Source organism: Oncorhynchus mykiss, chromosome 9 (genome assembly GCF_013265735.2).
Source record: "Oncorhynchus mykiss isolate Arlee chromosome 9, USDA_OmykA_1.1, whole genome shotgun sequence".
Lineage (NCBI taxonomy): Eukaryota > Metazoa > Chordata > Actinopteri > Salmoniformes > Salmonidae > Oncorhynchus > Oncorhynchus mykiss.
In genome coordinates, this window is record NC_048573.1 from 27,441,329 (window position 1) to 27,460,754 (window position 19,426).

General features: G+C 46.3%; 1 protein-coding gene across 2 annotated transcripts in view; it reads left to right on the top strand.

Moving 5' to 3' along the window:
- LOC110531858 (metastasis-associated protein MTA2) overlaps positions 1 to 19,426 on the top strand; it is a 32,394-nt gene that overhangs the window by 2,287 nt on the left and 10,681 nt on the right. Inside the window, exons 2-13 of one of the 2 annotated variants that reach the window (XM_021615325.2) lie at positions 3,679 to 3,746; positions 4,445 to 4,462; positions 4,700 to 4,793; positions 7,873 to 7,990; positions 8,483 to 8,546; positions 8,832 to 8,949; positions 16,601 to 16,703; positions 17,178 to 17,277; positions 17,500 to 17,688; positions 17,969 to 18,043; positions 18,976 to 19,034; positions 19,120 to 19,220. In XM_021615325.2, the coding sequence (XP_021471000.1) occupies positions 3,679 to 3,746; positions 4,445 to 4,462; positions 4,700 to 4,793; positions 7,873 to 7,990; positions 8,483 to 8,546; positions 8,832 to 8,949; positions 16,601 to 16,703; positions 17,178 to 17,277; positions 17,500 to 17,688; positions 17,969 to 18,043; positions 18,976 to 19,034; positions 19,120 to 19,220 (1,107 nt within the window). The remainder of the gene's footprint in view (positions 1 to 3,678; positions 3,747 to 4,444; positions 4,463 to 4,699; positions 4,794 to 7,872; positions 7,991 to 8,482; positions 8,547 to 8,831; positions 8,950 to 16,600; positions 16,704 to 17,177; positions 17,278 to 17,499; positions 17,689 to 17,968; positions 18,044 to 18,975; positions 19,035 to 19,119; positions 19,221 to 19,426) is intronic. The other variant, XM_021615326.2, reaches the window with a different exon arrangement.

Sequence of the window (19,426 nt, forward strand, 5' to 3'; positions counted from 1 at the left end):
TGTTCTTGCCAATTTTTCTCGCTCCAGTCAAGGTGGTCACATGAACCACTGCCTAGCAGAATAAATACCCAGTTGGGTAGCTCCGGGCCAGCGTTTCCGAGTAGGTGTACTGATCTAGAATCAGCCCCCCCCCCCCCCCCCCCTGTCCATTCAATCTTATTCATTGTGAACTAATAGGTTGAACTTATCCTTTATCAGCACTCCTATTCTGAGACGTGCTATACATATGGCCACTAGTCTAGTATGCAGTGGTGTGTCAAGGAAACTTGTTCTTGTCGAATTTCATTGTATAATCAAAATGGTGTGTTTAGCATATTCTGTTATCTTCCCAAACAGTAGAGACAGACCATACACGATTGCTCTCTTCTTTTGGCTGCTAAGCGTCTTTGAAAATATGTTTTCATGCGACTTCCCTCAATAGTTGAATGACTCACAGCTACTGACTGTGTTGCTCCATGACTGTGGTAGAGTTTCTGCTCTGTAATAAAATGACGTGTCACTCTTGACAAATTGTGTGTTGGCTATGAATTTGTGCTCTAATTATTCATTTGAATATGAGGGCGCTGTGTTATATTTGCTCAGTTGCGGTTATTTCTGAGGGTCCCACATGTCATAGCTTTGCCATTTTTGTCTGGACCTCGTCTGATCTTGGATAGTCTGCTGGATTTAGGCTTGCTACTGTATTTAAACATGCCTTTACCTCATATAAGATCACATGTCCCTTCTGGTGAATTGTGTTTTAAGCTGTTACTTGTCTCCATTCCCAGAATTGAATGCCTTGGTCTCGGGCTAGGTCCTGCTTTATAGCCAGAGGAGCCCATTGAAATCAACATTTTATTTGTCACATGCGGCTGAAAAACAGATGTAGACCTTACCGTGAAATGTTTACTTACGAGCCCTTAACCAACAATGCAGTTTAAAAAATATTTACTAAATAACTAGAGTATAAAATAAGAAGCAACACAATAAAATGACCATAACAGGGCTGTATGTGGGGGTACAGGTTAGTCGAGGTAATTTGTACGTGTTGGTAGGGGTGAAGTGACTATCCATAGATAATAGACAGTGGCAGGCTGGATACGGGTCCTGTTGATATAGTGGCGCAGCGGTCTAAGGCACTGCATCTCAGTGCAAAAAGGTCCCTGGTTCGAATCCAGGCTGTATCACATCCGGCTGTGATTGGGAGTCCTATAGTGCGGCGCCCAATTGGCCCAGCGTGGTCCGGGGTATATAGCTCATGGAAGGAATCAGGGCTAATGTAGGGTCAGTGAGATTGAGACCCGGGACCCTTGTGTAGTATTGACTGTTTTGTGACATTTGCTTGGTTACATGGGAGTTCATCCAATAGAAGTGTATGGAATTGGTGAAAATCCACTCACCCGTGTTTCAGTCCAATGTCTCAACAGCAACATGCTATTAATGGATTGTAGGTTGTTAGTGTTTGCCACGGGTGTTTTGTAAGTAGCAATAGATGACCTGGTAAGACTGTGATCCTAAAACGATAGAGCATCCATTGCTTCATGAAAGGGCAGATCCGAACGGCACCGCAAGTCATTATAAATGTATAGACCTAATTAGGCAGTTCTTCAGATTTTTTTTTAAGGGCTCCCTCCACTCACTACTCTGAATCCACCCACAAGCACCTAACACACTGCGCCACAACTGCCACCGTACAGTAACTGCAATAGACGAGAAGCATATTACGCTTCCTGTGATTATTTGTCCTTCAAACAACAATTGGTCATATTGAAATGTTTAACCTACAAATTGAACATTGTAGGCATCTGGTTAATGCTGACTGACTCTGAGTGTCTGAGCTGAGGTTGTCTTTTCAGAAGGGCAGATTGTGATCCCCATTCAAAAAGCCCCTGGTCCTTTGATCTGTGAGGCACCACTTTAGTCTGCTGTCTCCCTGTCTCTCACCGTTTTCATCCAGGCAGGCACGGAGCCCCCATAGCGTGGAGAGAGGGCTTCATGTTTTCATTTGTCCCGCTGGGGCAAGACCGAGAGCCGAGAACATCGATGAATATGGAGAAAGAGGGGTGAATGGATGATGGGAAAGAAGAGGATGACAGTGCTGTGTGCGGTCTTTTCTTTTCTCTTGAGCCAGTGTCGGTGGTTACATAATGGCAGCGGGGGAATTTCTCCCGTCTTCCACGACGTGTTCTTTTAACCTAGGAGCGGAAAATATTTTTGGTATCTCTTGATTGTTCTGGCAATTCTCACATAGAAACTTAATTAGTAGGGATGATGATTGTTGTCTAAAAATTGGAAAAATCAATTGTCCTAAAATGTCAAATTTCATCATGATTTTCATCATGATTTTCAATAAAGTGGTTTATAAGACATGTGTAAAAAGCATCCTTTCACCCAATGAAGTTTTTTATGTGAGGGTTGCCAGAATTCTGAGATACCGAAAATATTACTTTGCTTGCGTGGAATTGCCCCTGGGCTACATCCTGGAACTCTCCTTCTATAGAATAGATATGATTGCTGATGCATTCCAATGTTGGTGTCCGTCTTACGGTTAGTGTCCCTGATCATATCCAAGGCGACAGCATTGCTCGTAGACACCCATTTTCAATATGTTTTCTGTATTATCCAGGTTTGACTGGCTATGTCTTGGTGTAGACAATGTCCAGTCTCCACGATAGTTATAGATATTGTCACATAATTTGCTTGTATTTCCTAGATTAATGTTGAACAGAGCTGTTGATTCATCAGGACAGTTATTTTGCTGAGAGTTACGTTACAGGGCCTTTGGCTTTTGCCAAATGACCTGCAAATGACCCCTAAAACACACTGGTGGGGTTCCCCTTCCAAAACACTGCTAGATCCAAAATATTGGCCACGCGAGCCAAAATATCACCCGTCATGCCTTAATCACTGGCGAGAAATAATTTCGAGGTGTGTTTTTGATATTGTAACCTAAACCGAATGAGTAGCCAAGGCCTATAATACTGGGCATACCAAAACAATTTTGGTGTGTCTTTCAAGACTGACTTCTCTTCTGGGTGATCAATTGATTAGCCTATTATTTAGACTTCTCTACTTCAGTCATAGGCTACTATCAATGGGCTGTGGGGAAGAGATTGAGGCCCACCATCTCTGTAGACAAAGACAGAGTAGGCAAAGGTGCTGGGCTTTGTTCTTTTAACTGAGGTCCCATTTTTTTTGTTGAGGGGGTGTCTCTTTTCGGTAACACCAGCATCTCTAATAATGTCATGAGATATGAGGGAAATTCCCGAGATGTCACATGCAAACAGAAGTCATCTTATAGTGGTACTGTAGTCTGGCGTAGCCTAGGATGGTTGAGTGAATATTGGCTCACTTGTCCTTGAAATGGCAGACACAGACTGGGTGTGTTGTGCAAGGCTATTAGCTCTCCCCACCAAGCACCTGTAGGCTTTTTGATGGATTGATTTTGCCTGGTGAAAGCCTGTCTGAGTGGTGGTTGATGTCATCTGCCGTTAGTGGTGGCGGGTTCCCCTTAGTCATATCAATAAGTGACTGTACCAAGACTCCGACAGAGTCCAGTCTCCACACAGACGCATTACAATGATTCTCCTCTGAACGTGTTAAGAGTAACCGGAGAGGTCAAGTTCAAAGTCATGCTCTGAATTGAAATGCTACAGATTTTTATGATTCATATGACTCAGACTTTTCTTTCCCTTTCAGATTACGTGTACTTTGAGAATTCCTCCAGCAACCCTTACCTAATCCGCAGAATAGAAGAGCTCAACAAGGTTGGTACAATAATCTGTCCTTCACACCTACCCTCTGATTCGGAGCGTTTACATAAAAACTCGCTGACATTGACAGCCCCATTTTGTGAATGTAAAGTATTTCATATCTGACCTGAGAGCCTGTGTGTTTGTAACTCATTTCAACACTGGGGCGGTGATGGTGGTAAAACACACACACACACCCAGAGAGAGAGATTCACACACACCTTCCAGGTTCTAACCACAATCTTCTTGCCCCCCCCCCCCTGCCACCCTCTTCCCGATATATTGTGCTTTCGTTAGCCAGCCAGGACTACTACAGTAGTGACAAGATGCTGGTGCAAGAGCCATTACGTAATACTGCTGGCTATAGCAGTAGCATGACACAGCCTTGTTTCCCAGTCAAAGGATTAAGCTCATTTATATAACACTCTTAAATGGAAGGGGTTGTGGCGAGCACCACTAGCAGAACTCTGTCCTTCTGAGCACTAATGGAAGCGGAGGAGGAGGAGGGGCAATAATAGATATTATTATGACTGAGGCTGCGTCTGAAAATTCCCTTCCCTACGTAGTGCGCCGCTTTTGGAAAGAGCCCTGGCCAAAAGCAGTGCCCTACATGGGGAATAGGGCGCCGTTTCGGACATTACCTTGAGTGTGAATTAGATGAGGAGCCCAACATTGAGGCCTCAGTTTTGTGGTTTCTCTCTCCCTCTCTTCAGATCATGGTTAATCCAATGGTAATGATGGAGAGTCTCGCGTCACCCCCTCGTCACTTACAGCCCCAGTTTAAGTTCTAGCATATATTCAATACATTTGATTCAATTCAATTCAAAATGGCAGATTTTGCCATTCATAGATGGGGAAATCGTATCTATGAATGTGGCATGCCGTTCAGAGAATAATATTGTGGTATGGCAATCATTCAAAGTATTGGCCGGAAGTGACTGACCACTCTTGTCGCACATGTCTCTCAGACGGCCAATGGGAACGTGGAAGCCAAGGTGGTGTGTCTGTTCCGGAGGCGGGACATCTCGGGCAACCTCAACACTCTGGCCGACAGCAACGCGAGTGAGTACAACAGCCTTTATGTCCGTGTAGTCTCATCGCAGTTCATCGGTGCTCTGCTCCTTCACCATGTTCAGAAAAAGATCAAGAGGCCTATTACACAAACCACTTGAGAGAGCCAACTCTTTGCTCTATGCCAAACTCTGAAGTTATTGGAGAGCATTATTAGAGCAGACGTCTCTTTCGTATAAACCAGTTTATTATCTCCATCCAGAATGAGTACTGTGTTGCGTTCCAATCAGATTGGGATCTCCCTCTGCGCTACCAGCAGGCAATTGGCTCTCGCTCTAAGCAGAGGGATGCTCTGCCTGCGTCCCAAATGGAGCCCAATGTAGTTTGCTGCTTTTGACCAGGACCCATAGGGAGTGCACCACATAGGGACTAGGGTGCCATTTGGGGCGGACAGTCTGTCTCCAGCTGAAGCAGAACAGCGTGTGTAAGTGTGTGCTTACTGCGTAGTGCTGTTCCACTACAGCTGCCAGTAGGAGTTTGATACTAATGTAGGATTCATTCACAATGGACGAGGGGAATTGTTTTTTTTGTGTGTTGTTTTTCTATCATGAATAGTGCTGTACTTGTGGGTTGTTGTAGGAGTAATAGTGGCTGGCTATTGGTTTGAGTGTCAGTGTTTATCACACACGTTTCCAGTTAAAGGGGGTCGCCCACTAGAGTGCCCTGAGTGGTGCATTTGTGCAGATGTCCAGGGATCAGAGGAAGAGATGCAGAGCGGGGGAAATGGAGAGAGAAGCGGCCGCCGAGGTAGTGTTGTGATGCTAATGATACTCAGATTACCTAGAGCCCCGATCGACTTCATTTATTCACACACACACACAATCAGTCCTCTAACATAGTGGGCTGCATGCAGTGGCAGTGCTCCAGACAAGACATTCAGATCCACATCCCAAAATGGATGCATTTACCAGCAATCTGTAATGCATTTTATAATGTTAACTACTACACATATCTAGCTGACAAAGTTAATTTGTTTGACTCTGGATGTAAATTTTATTCCATGTTTTACCTGTAGGCCTGTGCAGTGCCTCCGGTTTGGTTTCATGAAAGAGCCTACTTATTGCAAGTTACTCTGGATAAGAGCTTCTATTTGCTGAATGACTAAAATGTCATCAAAAAAGTCATTTAGCGACAATAGGAGATAGGGTCTCCAGTAGGAGGCAGGGATGGCTGGGGGTTGCTGGGTAGGTAGGTGATTTCCTGTCCTGCCCCCTCAGCCCTGGAGCCCCTGCTAGCTGATTGGTAATGTCACTGTGGTGTGTTAGCGTTAACTGCCCCTGTGTGCTGCGGAGTTATTCTATCTAACTTCTCCTGGGGGGGTCAGTGGAGAAACACAAAGATGGCCCTGAAACTGGCTGCAACCAGTCGAGAGGGAGAGGAAGGCTGAGGATGGGTTGCAAACAAACGGCCACAACTGGGCCGGTGTAGCGACCCGAGTGCCCAGTCTAGCTCCAGCCCTCCTCGCGACCTGGCCCAGTTGCCTGGTTCACTCTGATCTGACTCCCCGCTACACACACACACACTGTCAGCTGTTGCGTTATGCTGCGCTACTGTACGTCCCTCTCCTGCGTTTTGGCTCGGGCACCCGAAAAACGCCTCGCTCCCGCCTCCCACTCGGCAGCACGAGCCACCGCTTTGGCACTGTCCTGTTACACAAGACCTGGGCTTCTCTCCCAGTCTCTCTCTCTCCATCCAACAGTGCCCCCCCCCCCTTCTTTATTCAAATCCTTTATTCTCTTCCTCTACCACCACACCCCCCCCAATTGCCCACCCTCCTCTTAGCCCAGGCACGCTGCTCAGAACAAAAGGCCCTTGGTGTGTCCCACAGGGCTACGGCACGCAACGGGTTAACTCTGACTTGCCTTGTGTCTTTGTCATGAAGAAAGTGTGTGTGTGTGTGGAGGGAGAGAGCGTGTTCACTGCTCTGCTGGAGCTCCACTGCACGTGGGTGTGCCTTGAGTGCCTGCCTTTTTTTCTTTTCTTTTTTATGTATTTTTTTTTGTGGGTGGGGGGGTGTATACATGATGGGGGGGATGGGCGCCTCAGGTTTGACGCACAGGGTTTCCCACTTGGTCTGGCAGGGACTCGCCGGACAAGGGGAGGGAAGGAGGGTGAAGGGGGGCGTGGGTTGAGGGGTGGCAGGAGGGGTTAACAGAGAGGGGTGTGGCCTGAGGTCCTGCCCCCCCCCCCCCCTCTACTGACAGGGTTTCCTGTGGCTGAGTGCAGGGGCGGAGTCCGTGGAGATGGAGCGATAGTCCTGCCCAGTTCGTTCTCTCCCCCCTCAGTGCTCAATCCACCACCACCTCACACATTTCTGACTTGCTCGCCTCAAATTAGGAATGTGCAATTTTAGTCGTGTAAAACTAGATATAATACAAAAACAATTTCCACATGGGGAAAAGGAATGTTTCTTTATCTACACAGACTAATTTTTGCCTGCCAGGTCATATAGGCTATATGCAGTCCTTTGTTTACATTGACTGTAAAGCTTCAGTGGGGCTATAGTAGGTCACTCGAATAGACCAGAAGAGTTTGTCCTTCCGAGTAGGGAATTATTTTCATTGTCTGGTATTGGTTACACATAAGTACAGTTACAAGTTAAACACTGACACTCAAAGCTTCCACCCCTTCCAGGTCATAGGTTATGATAGACTTGCACTTGTCACAGTAGATAAAAGGACAATGTATATAGTCAGTTTCACTTTGCTGTTCAGCGTGCTTGATTTCAATAAAGATCCTGCCGGGGGCTGGTCTATTGGCAGTGCTTCCACCCCTGGACCACACAGTCCCATGGCGGCAGCGGTTGGATCCCCTGTTCCGTCACTCACTTTCTGAGCTTTATCCCCCTCTTTCTGTTTCCCCATCTTCATTTCTAACCGATATCTGTCATTTAACACTTGAAAATGTCAAAACCAATACACTGCGGGATCGTTCTCCCCGTAGCCACAGTTCTCAGTTGGTTATATTGATATGAATTGTGTGATTGAACAGATCACGACTATTAGAACCCATCTAACTGGGGAAATGTGCTTTGTCGCTAATGTGTCTTTTTGTGTTCTGCGTTTCATAGGAGACTTTGAGGAGGAGTCCAAGCAGCCCACTGTGTCTGAACAGCAGAAACACCAGCTGAAGCACCGAGAGCTTTTCCTCTCTCGGCAGTTTGAGTCTCTACCTGCAACTCACATACGGTAAGATAGAGCGTGTGTGTGTCCCCCTGAGGTTGTCTCACCGCATAGCGTTAGCTGCAGACAATGGTGCTGCCTTTCAACTCTGATGGGATATGGTGTCATGTGACAGGACTGATATGCACAGTTAACCCTCAACCTGGAACGTTATCCTCTCTGGCCCATTCACAATCATTAAGCCACTGTGTTCAAACGGTCCCTTTTTATAACATGAACAATTGCCACTGTTCAGGCTCCTGATTTTAAAATACAGTAAGTGACAGTCACAATACCTTCAATCATTTAACTGTGTTGAAATTTTCTTGCCTGTTCTGAAGTTTTTTCCCGGGATCTTCACAGACATTCTATTGTTTTCCAGTGCCTTATTGGGGATATAGGCTTGGTACAGCAGCAGGGTTAGGTGTAGCTCAGTTCCGATTAATGCAGGGTGCCGTTTTGACCTCCTGAATAACCCTCACTCTGTCTCTCCTCCTGGCGCCTCTCTCCCCTCCCCAGAGGGAAATGTAACGTCACCCTCCTCAACGAAACGGACGTCCTCGCCGGGTACCTGGAGAAAGAGGTGAGCTTCAGTCTCTCTCCAAAGCGTCACTGTTCATCACCAGCAAGTCTGTCCCACGTATTACATTGACTACTGCACTGTTGAGGAATTTATGGCAAAGGAGTTGTGCATGTTCTGCTAAAAGTGGTCAATTCTTTTTTTTTTAGGACTACCTTTTTTGAGTGAGGACCATTGTATCAAAAATATATTTTTTGATACAATAAAGCACTGAAATATAGCGTCTATTGGCTGAGAATGTATCCACTCAATCCATTCCTAACATCTGTTGTTCATCTTTCTGTCCAGGAGTGTTTCTTTTACTCGCTGGTGTTTGACCCGGTTCAGAAGACCCTCCTGGCGGACCAGGGAGAGATCCGCGTAGGCTCCAAGTACCAGGCCGAGATCCCTGACAAGCTTGCCGAAGGTGTGTGGGGGGGCCTGGCTTAACTCTGACCTTTTGGAATGGACTATCACGTTGTATCCTGTTGTGGTTGTCATAGTGCTCTGACTACACACTCTTGGGGTTAAGTGCACCCCACTTCTTAAGATACTGGGTTGAAAGGTCTTTTATCACGTCTAAATGATGGTGTATGAGTGAGTAGTGAGACATGGGTCATGTTCAGTAGGGCACACAGGAAAATGTTTTGGAATGGGGGGGGAAGGGACATTTTGTATTCCCTTTCACCAAGTGTTATATCACTTGGTATAACATACTATGGGGAGTCAATTACCAATCCTATTCACCTGAAGCAAACTGAAATCACGCCCAAAGGGCCAATGGATGCCGAACCCGCCCTAGGAAGCCCCTTTTTCCTGGCTATAATACCGGGGCTCGCATCCATTTCCCAAATTCTTTGCTTTTCAGCTCGCCTGAAGGAAGGATGCGTCACGCAATTTACAAACTTTTCAAGAATATAAAGGCTATGAGATTCTGCCCCGTCATATGTGTCTGTTAGTGGGAGAGAGTATTTGTCCCCTTAGATGTTGCACATTTTGGATCTCGGTATCGGTTTTTGTTTGATTAAAAACCCACAACTTTCTGCTCTGCTTGTGGTGCCAGTGCTTCCTTGTTTGATTGCCAGTGGTAAAAGTTCAAAAAGGCTAGCCAGCTGAGTTTGAACCTCTGACCGTGCCCTAGGGCACGTTGTTTCACAATGAAAAATAAATATACTCACGAATGCTCTCTTGTTGCTTGGGGTGGAAACACGCTCAGGAGGCCTCCGCTTGGACCGGTTTGTTTGACCATTGTCTCCGGCTGGGTTCAACTTCCTATTGGAAGTCGGGCTGACTTTGTGCGGAAGGTTGGGTGGTGGGAGTTGATAGGGGTGTCATCCCGAGTGAGGCTCATTCCGGTTTCTCTGGCAGTGTTCAAAGTCCGGATTCCGGGGATGATATTCAATCACTGACTGGCTCTGGAGTGTGAATCGGATGACATCAGTACAGGGTCTGAACCATTGGCGGTGAATGCGACTGGTGTTTTCTCCCCCGTGGCGAAGTTCGTCCAGCAGCGTTGCTTACCCCTGTTTCAAAGATTTCCCCGATGTGTGGCGAGTTACGCACGGTTGTCAGGAATGGTGGATATGAAAACAAGCGTGACAAAAAAAAAGAATTATCCTGGAGCTCTGCCCCTTCAGGAGATAATATATGGGATACTTTGAGCGTGCTCCATCCGGTGGCGGGCATGCACAGTTTCACCATGGGTGATGAGGACAGTGACGAGGGGGTACGGTCTGTGCGCTGTGCATCCTCCTTTTCGTGGTGTCATTATGTCAGTGTTCCCAGGGGTCATAGCAACTGTCTTAAGAGGAGATTTCGTCTCTCTACTTCAAAAGAAGGCTATTCGGGTGGTCCCAGTGTCAGAAGTACAGAGTGGTTGTTACAGCCAGTACTTCATAGTTCCCAAGAGCCCTGAGAGTCCCATTCTGGACTTGTGTGTTAAAGCAGTTATTTATTACTCTGTCATTTATTACTCTGTCAAAAAAAAAAATGTTTTATCATGTCCCCCTCCATCCTTGACAAAACAGAACTGGAGTCATAACCAGTTTTAGGAGGGCTCGTAATAAAGGTTTTCCCACGCCTCCGTCTCCCAACAGTAAGGCCTGCTCCGCTCATTCTTCCGACAGTTAAGTGCAGTGCCCAGTTGATAATCACATAACTGCTTCGAAACTGATCCTTAACTATGCAAAACTAATTTCACACACGCACAACAACAGATTAATAATATGAAGTAAAGTATGATGGGGGGGGGGGGGGGGGTGAATGATGCATAGTTATTAATCACCAAATGTGAATGAAGAACAGGGCGGGCCACTCTATTGTATTGCTCCATTCTAATCTTAAAATGGTATGTACCTTATATCAGTCCACCGAATCAAAGGAGTCTTATCAGACTACTCTGACCTACTTGGGGTAGGCTACACAGTGAGAGTGTGCGTAGTTAGTTGTACATGCCTAATGGCTTTCAATATCTGGGAATATATCCACCGGGCAGCAGGTGAGCGAGTGTTGGAGAATGTGGTGATGAGTCTTGTGGAGCCTTACACTGGCAAGGGGAGAAATGTCACCATGGACATTAGCAAACAATTTACTTGCAAAGAAAACCAGTCTGGTTGGCACCATGAACAAAGTGAGATGGGAGCTCCCTCCCGCTGAACAAAATAAGGCACCTGCACAGCCATTGTGCTCCACAATGGTGCTAAATAATGACAACGGGAACACAATCAAGAAACAAACGGAGACTATTATGCACTACAAACAAAGGTGTGTCATGCAAGTAAAAGTTAGGCAACTGTTAGGGCATGGGAAAACAGCCAGATGAAATCCAACTGATACCGTTGCGTGAAGACGCACACTATGTAAGCATGAGCTGAAGACAATTGAGTGTTTTTGAATGCTGTATTATCGACACCTATATGAATTAAAATGCCATTATTGCTTTTGTGTTGAGTTTCACAATCTATCAAAGCCACTTGGCGCTTATAATGGTATTTAGGCTACTGATGTTTTCATAATTTGACCGCACATTTTGGTGGTTGGGGTATATTTATATTTTGTTATAAAAATATTTTACCGTGTTCCAGCACGTCCTTTCTGTTTCATAGTTGTAACAAAGGCACTCCATGAATATAATTGATTGAACTCTTGAATTGGAGTGTTTTGGTTGTTTTTTTTTGGGTTGTAGTGTGTTTTTGTTTTTATATCTAGCCTACAGCCCTCAAACTCAACTCTGGACCTCGTAGTCAGTGCCACTTCATTTTGTCATTGTCCCCTCTAATCAGGGACTGATTTAAGACCTGGGACACCAGGTGTGTGCAATTATCAGGTAGAATAGAAAACCAGCAGGCTCTGGACCTTGTAGGGTAATGCAATTTTAAAGCTGATCCACCCCTTGAATTATTTTTTTTTGTTCAAAAAATAAATTGTTGACTACCCCTGGCCTACAGTAACATAATCTAATGAAAATGCTGTTATTATTTGAAATAAAGATCTGAAGGACGCATATTTTCATATGCTATACATTCTCCCTATCGCCCCTCACCTTTTCTATGGTGGTGGAGGAGACTTTGGCACCGGTGCGGTGCCAGGGGATCAGAGTATTGGCCTATCTGAATGATTGGCTGGTCATAGCGGAGTCGATAGAACAAGTGGAGCTCCGCTGGTTTCCCATATTCAGTCTCTGGGCTTGACAGTGAATCACAAGAAAGTAGTTTGTCTACGGCTCAACACATTTCGTTTCTGGGTCTCGTTCTGGACTCACTTCTGAATCATGCTCTTTGTTCGCGTTCCGTCTCTGTCTGGCACGCTTTCAGCTGGGGCACTCGTGCTTTTCGCGTGTGCCTATGGTTATTGGGTCGGATTGCTGTATTGCCGCTGGTAAGTCTGAGGCATCTGTTTCAGGGGTGGTTGCTACGTGTCTGTCCGCTTCTCGCCACTGTCATGGATTGCTCAAGGTATCCCTGTCGTGCCTAAGGGTGTTGAATCCTTGGGGAGACCGGCGAATGCTGTTGCAGGGGGTTCTCATGGGCCGGGTAGTGTCCCCGTAGGGTAATCATGACAGGCTCATCCTTACTGGGATGGGGGAGCGCTGTGTGTAGGCTACTCTGAAAGAGGGATTTGGTCAAGAGCGCAAAGGGCTCTGCATATCAACAATCTAGAGCTACTGACTGTTTTGCTAGCGCTGAGACGGTTCCTTTCGATGTTGGAAGGCCAGCATGTGTTGGTAAGGTCTGACAACAGGATGTTGGTGGCATACATCAACAGGCAGAGAGGGACGCCGCCTCTCTGACAGCATGTAGTCGGAATCTATTGTCCCAGGCGCACGGGAGGATTTGGCACCCGCGACCGCAGATAACGGCTCTGTGTTTGGCCCCTGAAGGCTGAATTTGACGGCTACGGGGTTTACAGAGAGAGTTGTGTACATAAGTGGTGCGCATTTGAGGGTTGGTGTCAGGTTGAAGGATTTTCTCATATTCTGAGCTCTTTGATAGACACTTTGAGCAGGACTTTTCCTCTTCCACATTTCCGGTTTACACTATATGGCCAAAAGTATGTGGACACCTGCTTGTCATTAATATGGAGTTTGTCCCCCTTTTGCTGCTATAACAGACTCCACTCTTCTGACAAGGATTTCCACTAGATGTTGGAACATTGCTGCAGGGACTTGCTTCCATTCAGCCACAAGAGCACTAGTGAGGTCGGGCGCTGGTGTTGGGCGATTAGGCCTGGCTCGCAGTCGGCGTTCCAATACATCCCAAAGGTGTTTGATGGGGTTGAGGTCAGGGCTCTGTGCAGGCCAGTCAAGTTCTTCCACACCGATCTCAACAAAAAAAAATTGTATGGACCTCACATTGCGCATTGGGGCGTTGTCATGCTGAAACAGGAAAGGGCCTTCTGCAAACTGTTGCCACAAAGTTGGAAGCACTCCAAAGTGACGTTACGTCCTAATGCAGTTTGCGCCCAACATTATGCCTATGTCTTACAGGTCTTTTCCTTTCTCACCACCACCGTTTGCTTCCAGTGAAGAACAGCGATTGCATGGCCTGTGTCCAGTGCACGCTTTACGCACGTACAGTGCATTCTGAAAGTATTCAAACCCTTTGCTATGAGACTTGAAATTGAGCTCAGGTGCATCCAGTTTCCATTGATCCTCCTTGAGATGTTTCTGCAACTTGATTGGAGTCAACCTGTGGTATATTCAATTGATTGGACATGTTTTGGAGAGACACACACCTGTCTATATAAGGTCCCACAGTTGACAGTGCATGTCAGAGCAAAAACTTAGCCATGAGGTCGAAGGAATTGTCCGTAGAGCTTCGAGACAGGATTGTGTCGGGGCACAGATCTGGGGAAGGGTACCAAAAAATATCTGCAGCATTCAAGGTCCCCAAGAACGCAGTGGCCTCCATCATTCTTAAATGGAAGACGTTTGGAACCACCAAGACTCTTCCTAGAGCTAGCTGCCTGGCAAAACTGAGCAATCGGGGGAGAAGGGCCTTGGTCAGGGAGGTGACCAAGAACCCGATGGTCTCTCTGACAGAGCTCCAGAGTTCCTCTGTGGACAGACTGAAACCACTCCTCAGTAAAAGACACATGACAGTCTACTTGGAGTTTGCCAAAAGATAGTTAAAGAACTCTAACTGTAAGTAAAAGATTCTCTGGTCTGATGCTGTGGGGATGTTTTTCAGTGGCATGGACTGGGATACTAGGTTTGTGGGAAAGATGAATGGAGCAAGGTACAGAGATCCTTGATGAAAACCTGCTCCGGAGCACACAGGATCTCGGGTGAGGGTTCACTTTCCAACAGGACAACGACCCTAAGCACACAGCCAAGACAACGCAGGAGTGGCTTTGTTGAGTGGCCCAGCCAGAGCCCGGACTTAAACCCGATTGAACATCTCTGAAAAGACCTGAAAATAGCTGTGAAGAGATGTTCCCCATCCAACATGACCGAGCGTGAGAGGATATTCAGAGAAGAATGTGTGTGGAATGGGTGTGGCAAGCTTGTAGCGTCATACCCAAGGCTGTAATCGCCGCCAAAAGTGCTTCAACAAAGTACTGAGTAAAGGGTCAGAATACTTAGGTAAATGTGATATTTCAGTACATTTTCTTTAATACATTCTGAAATAAATCCTGTTTTTGCTTTGTCATTATGGGGTAATGTGTGTAGGTTGATGGGGAGGGGAATGTTTTAATCCATTTTGGAATAAGGCTGTAATGTAACAAAATGTAGAAAAGTCAAGGGGTCGTACTACTTTCCAAATGCACTGTCTATGGATAGGCACAAGCATGTCTGTGTTTGTGACCAGCTTTTTTGTCCGTTTCGCAAATCCAGCTTGGGGTAGGGTGCTTTATAAGCTGTGTCTTTCTAATTGGATTATCGAGGCTATCTCCCTGGCGTATAGCAAAGGGCAAGGGTTGCCTAGCGGTGTGCCTGCTCACTCTCTACTAGGGGTGTGGTGGCTTCTTGGGCATTGTTCAGGGACTTGACGATTGTTGATATCTGTTCTGCAGCGAGTTGGGGTTCCCCACACACTGTACCTATGTGTTTTTTTTATTGCTTGGCTGTAACTGCTTCCAGTGTGGCTCATAGTGTTCTTATGGCTGGGTCCGGGAGTGGCTGTTGATCAGCGTGCAGGTTGCATATTTATCCGGGTTACCACAGTTGCCCTGGTGGGATTTAGCCTTGGGCTGCCTTGGTTTCCTGCATTGCGCATGATTTCAAGTTTTTCAGATTCCGTGAAATCCTTTGATGTCTGTATGAGGCCTTTGTAACCGGTTAGGTCTATGGACTTGGTCGATGTTAGACAGCATTTTGTCTGGGTTACCACAGTTTCCCTGTGGTGTTGAGCCTTGATGTGTGGCACACAGTGTGCATTTATCAGGGTTACCACAGTTCCCTGTGGGTTTGTACCTTGGGCTGCTGTGGCAGTGTGCGGGTACTCTGTTTCCAGGTTACTGCAAGTTTTCTGTGGGTTTGATCCTCTGCTGCCGTGTTTCATCGACTCTGGTCGATGCTATGTAGCAAGTGTGTGCACTTTACCAAGTCATGACAAGTGTTGTATTGGACTTGTGGTTCCTTTTTTGTATTTTCAGACACAAGTTAAGTATTGTTCCAGGACCCGTGGGGTCTGGACTTGGGGTGCGGTGGCAGTGTGTCAGTACGCATAGCCAAGTTGCAGCACGTTCGTTCTGGTTCCCTATGTTGGGCTATGACAGATCAGGTTTCTCGGCTAAGTATTAAGGGGAAAATGTGTTTTCTGTAACACCTTTTTGGAGCCGGTGAAACATGTCAGCTCGGGCTGTCGTGGGCCTCCTAGTTTGGTACCCTTTGAGCCAGCTTTGGGCATGATTGTATGTCCCCCGTAGTCACTCGGTATAACATACTGACTGACAAAGGGAACGTATAGTTATGAATACAACTACTCTTCCCAAAAGGAGAGAACGATGCCGGGGCTTCCAAGGGTGGACTCTGCATCTATTTGCCCGTTGTGCGTGATTTCCGTTTGCTTCAGGCTTTGACCCCCCCCCATAGTATGTTATACCTCGTTCCCTCCTTCAGGGAACAGTAGTTAGATTCATAACTGTAACTGTTCTTATTGGAGATTTTGCTCCCCACTGAATACGCCCATGGATAGGGCCCTTCAGGCAGGTGGTGTGGTAAGCTGCTGCCCTATTTTATGTTCCCTAGTGTAGCCAGTGTTAAGTTGAAGGTTGACTTTTTGTGGAAGGTGTTCGAGCCCCTGTGTGTCTGACACTGGTTCTTTCTGGTCAGACGGACATAGCTGTTCATCCTCTGGAGACTACGTAAGAGTAGTTTGGACTGCCTGCCTGCACACGCTGTAATTTCTGTCCCCTTCCTCTCGCATCCTCTGCTCATTCATATTTTTTTTCTCTTCTGCTTATCCCCCTCTCCTATTCCTCTTTCACCATTTCCTCTCCTCTCAAGTCTCTATCTTGTTATAGCCATCGACCAGTGTCTACCCAAATAGTGGGCCACACAACCAGTATCTTTGACCATCTCCTGCGTCATTAGTTAACGTGTCTGATCGTTGTTCTATTGGTATTGTCCCTCACAGGTGAAACACACACCCGTATCCAGGAAAAGCTGGAGACCAAGGTCTGGGACCCTGACAACCAGCTCAAAGACCCCCAGATTGACCAGTTCCTGGTGGTGGCTCGGTGAGTGTCCCCTGTCCCCCTTCATCCGTCACAGGTTGCCCTGGTTACGTTACAACCCGGCCCTGTTTCTATGGAGGTTCTTGTCGTCGGGACGTTGTCAGGGTGCCTCGTGAGCTTGGTGAACATTCTGATTTGAGTTTCGAAGTCCACCTTTTGGTTTAATTGTAGCACAGTCATTTCCTGTAGACATCTTTGAATGATCTTGCCTAAGCGGTGTAGTAGCAGGAGGACCCCAGTCAAACACACAGCATGTTTGTCCCTGTTTTTGGAGGGAATCGACATTGTAGTGAAAGACTCCTTGATTACATCAAGCTGGAGTGCCATCTTGTGGCCATATGATGTCACATTTACTAAACCCCATCTGATTGGGTATCAAAATGCCCAGACAAAAATAAGTTTGTAATGTGTGTTTCAGTACTGGGTTTGTCATAGATTCTAATTATGATATTTGATGGTTGTGTGTGTGTGTTCCAGTGCTGTGGGGACGTTTGCCAGAGCCCTGGACTGCAGTAGCTCCATCCGTCAACCCAGCCTGCATATGAGTGCTGCAGCAGCCTCCAGAGACATCACACTGGTGAGACACACACACTTTATCCATGTCCCATGGTGACGAGACAGTCAGCAAGTGCTCCACTACCCCCTAAACTAACGGACATCTACCTTGCAGTAATTAGTAGCAGAAATGGACATTGTATCGTAATATTTCTCTAATACTATATGCAATATCACATATTTACAAAAACTTGAATAATGCGACCTGTGCCAAAATCATCACGACCTAATCTCCCCCTTCTAGTTCCATGCCATGGACACCCTGCAGAAGAACGGTTACGACCTAGCCAAGGCCATGTCCACGTTGGTCCCGCAGGGCGGGCCGGTCCTCTGCCGTGACGAGATGGAGGAGTGGAGTGCCTCGGAGGCCATGCTGTTTGAAGAGGCCCTGGAGAAGTACGGCAAGGACTTTAACGACATCCGCCAGGACTTTGTAAGTAGTGAACAATGATCTCAATGACACCCCTACGGTCCTTCATTCATGACTCCAAGGTCATGTTCATTAGGGCACACAATGGAAAATGCTATAAAACATTTAGCCAAGAAAAGCAAAAATGATTCCATTTGCCCCTACCTTTTTTTTTGGGGTGGGGGGGATATCTTAACACCTTCCTTATTGTCATGCTATGCACCTATGGTGTATGTTCTACTGGTCACAGATGGCATTGGTGATTCTGATTTGTGTGGTGTTTATACCTGTCCTTTTTTTTTAGTTACCATGGAAGTCACTAGCCAGTGTGGTCCAGTTCTACTACATGTGGAAGACTACTGACCGCTACATCCAACAGGTAATTCACCTCCTCTCACCTCTCAATGACAATATGACATGGTTTGTATTTGTCAGTTGTTTCACCGATGTATAAATAGTAGTTTCATTCACGCCTATCAAATGTTATTAGTCACATGTGCTGAATACAACCGATGTAGACCTTACAGTGAAATGCTTATTTACGAGCCCTTAAACAACAATGCAGTTTTAAAAAATAATATGGACAAGAATAAGAAATAAAAGTAACAAGTAATTAATGAGTAGCAGTAAAATAACAATAGCGAGACTATATACAGGGGGGTACCAGTACAATGTGCGGGGGCACCAGTTAGTTGAGGTAATATGTACATGTAGGTCTTCAAGTGACTAAAGTAGATAACAACAGAGTAGCGGTGGTGTTAAAGAAGGGGGGGGGGGAGCACAGGTAATGCAAATTGATTAGGTGTTCAAGAGTCTTATGGCTTGGGTGTAGAAGTTGTTTAGAAGCCTCTTGGACCTAGACTTGGTGCTCCGGTACCACTTGCCATGCGGTAACAGAGGGAATAGTCTGACTAGGGTGACTGGAGTCTTTGACAATTTTTAGGGCCTTCCTCCGACACTGCCTGGTATTAGAGGTCCTGGATGGCAGGAAGCTTGGCCCCAGTGATGTACTTGGCCGTACGCACTACCCTCTGTAGTTCCTTGCAGTCGGAGGCCGAGCAGTTGCCATACCAGGCAGTGATGCAACCAGTGCTCTCGATGGTGCAGCTGTAGAAGCATTTGAGGACCCATACAAAATGTTTTCCGTTTCCTGAGCGGGAATAGGTTTTGTCATGCCCTCTTCACGGCTGTCTTGGTGTGCTTGGACGTTGTTGGTGATGTGGACAACAAGGAACTTGAAGCTCTCAACCCGCTCCAATAACCTACTTGCTATTCCTGTGCTAATTGTATCAAATGTTTATACCCTTTCAGAAACGACTAAAGGCAGCAGAAGCAGACAGCAAGCTGAAACAGGTGTACATCCCCACCTAGTGAGTATCGGTCTGAACTGCATTCTCCTCAATATTACTATCCTTGCATCAAATACCATTATGACGCATTTTCCCCTCCCTCCAGCACCAAACCCAACCCCAACCAGATCATGGCTCCTGGTAACAAGCCTGGCATGAACGGGGCCGCTGGCTTCCAGAAAGGACTGAGCTGCGAGAGCTGCCACAGTGAGTACATGTGTGTCTTGAAAGTCTCTCTCTCTCTGTCTCACTGTATTGATAAATGCGCGTATGTACCTTTTTAACGTCATGCAATTTATATTTTTTAACAAATCTTTATTCATTTTCTTGTTGGGCGGGGCTACACGCACTATACACACGTTCAGATAATGTAATAGTTGGCTTGCATCACAGAGCCAAAAAGTATGTGTAAA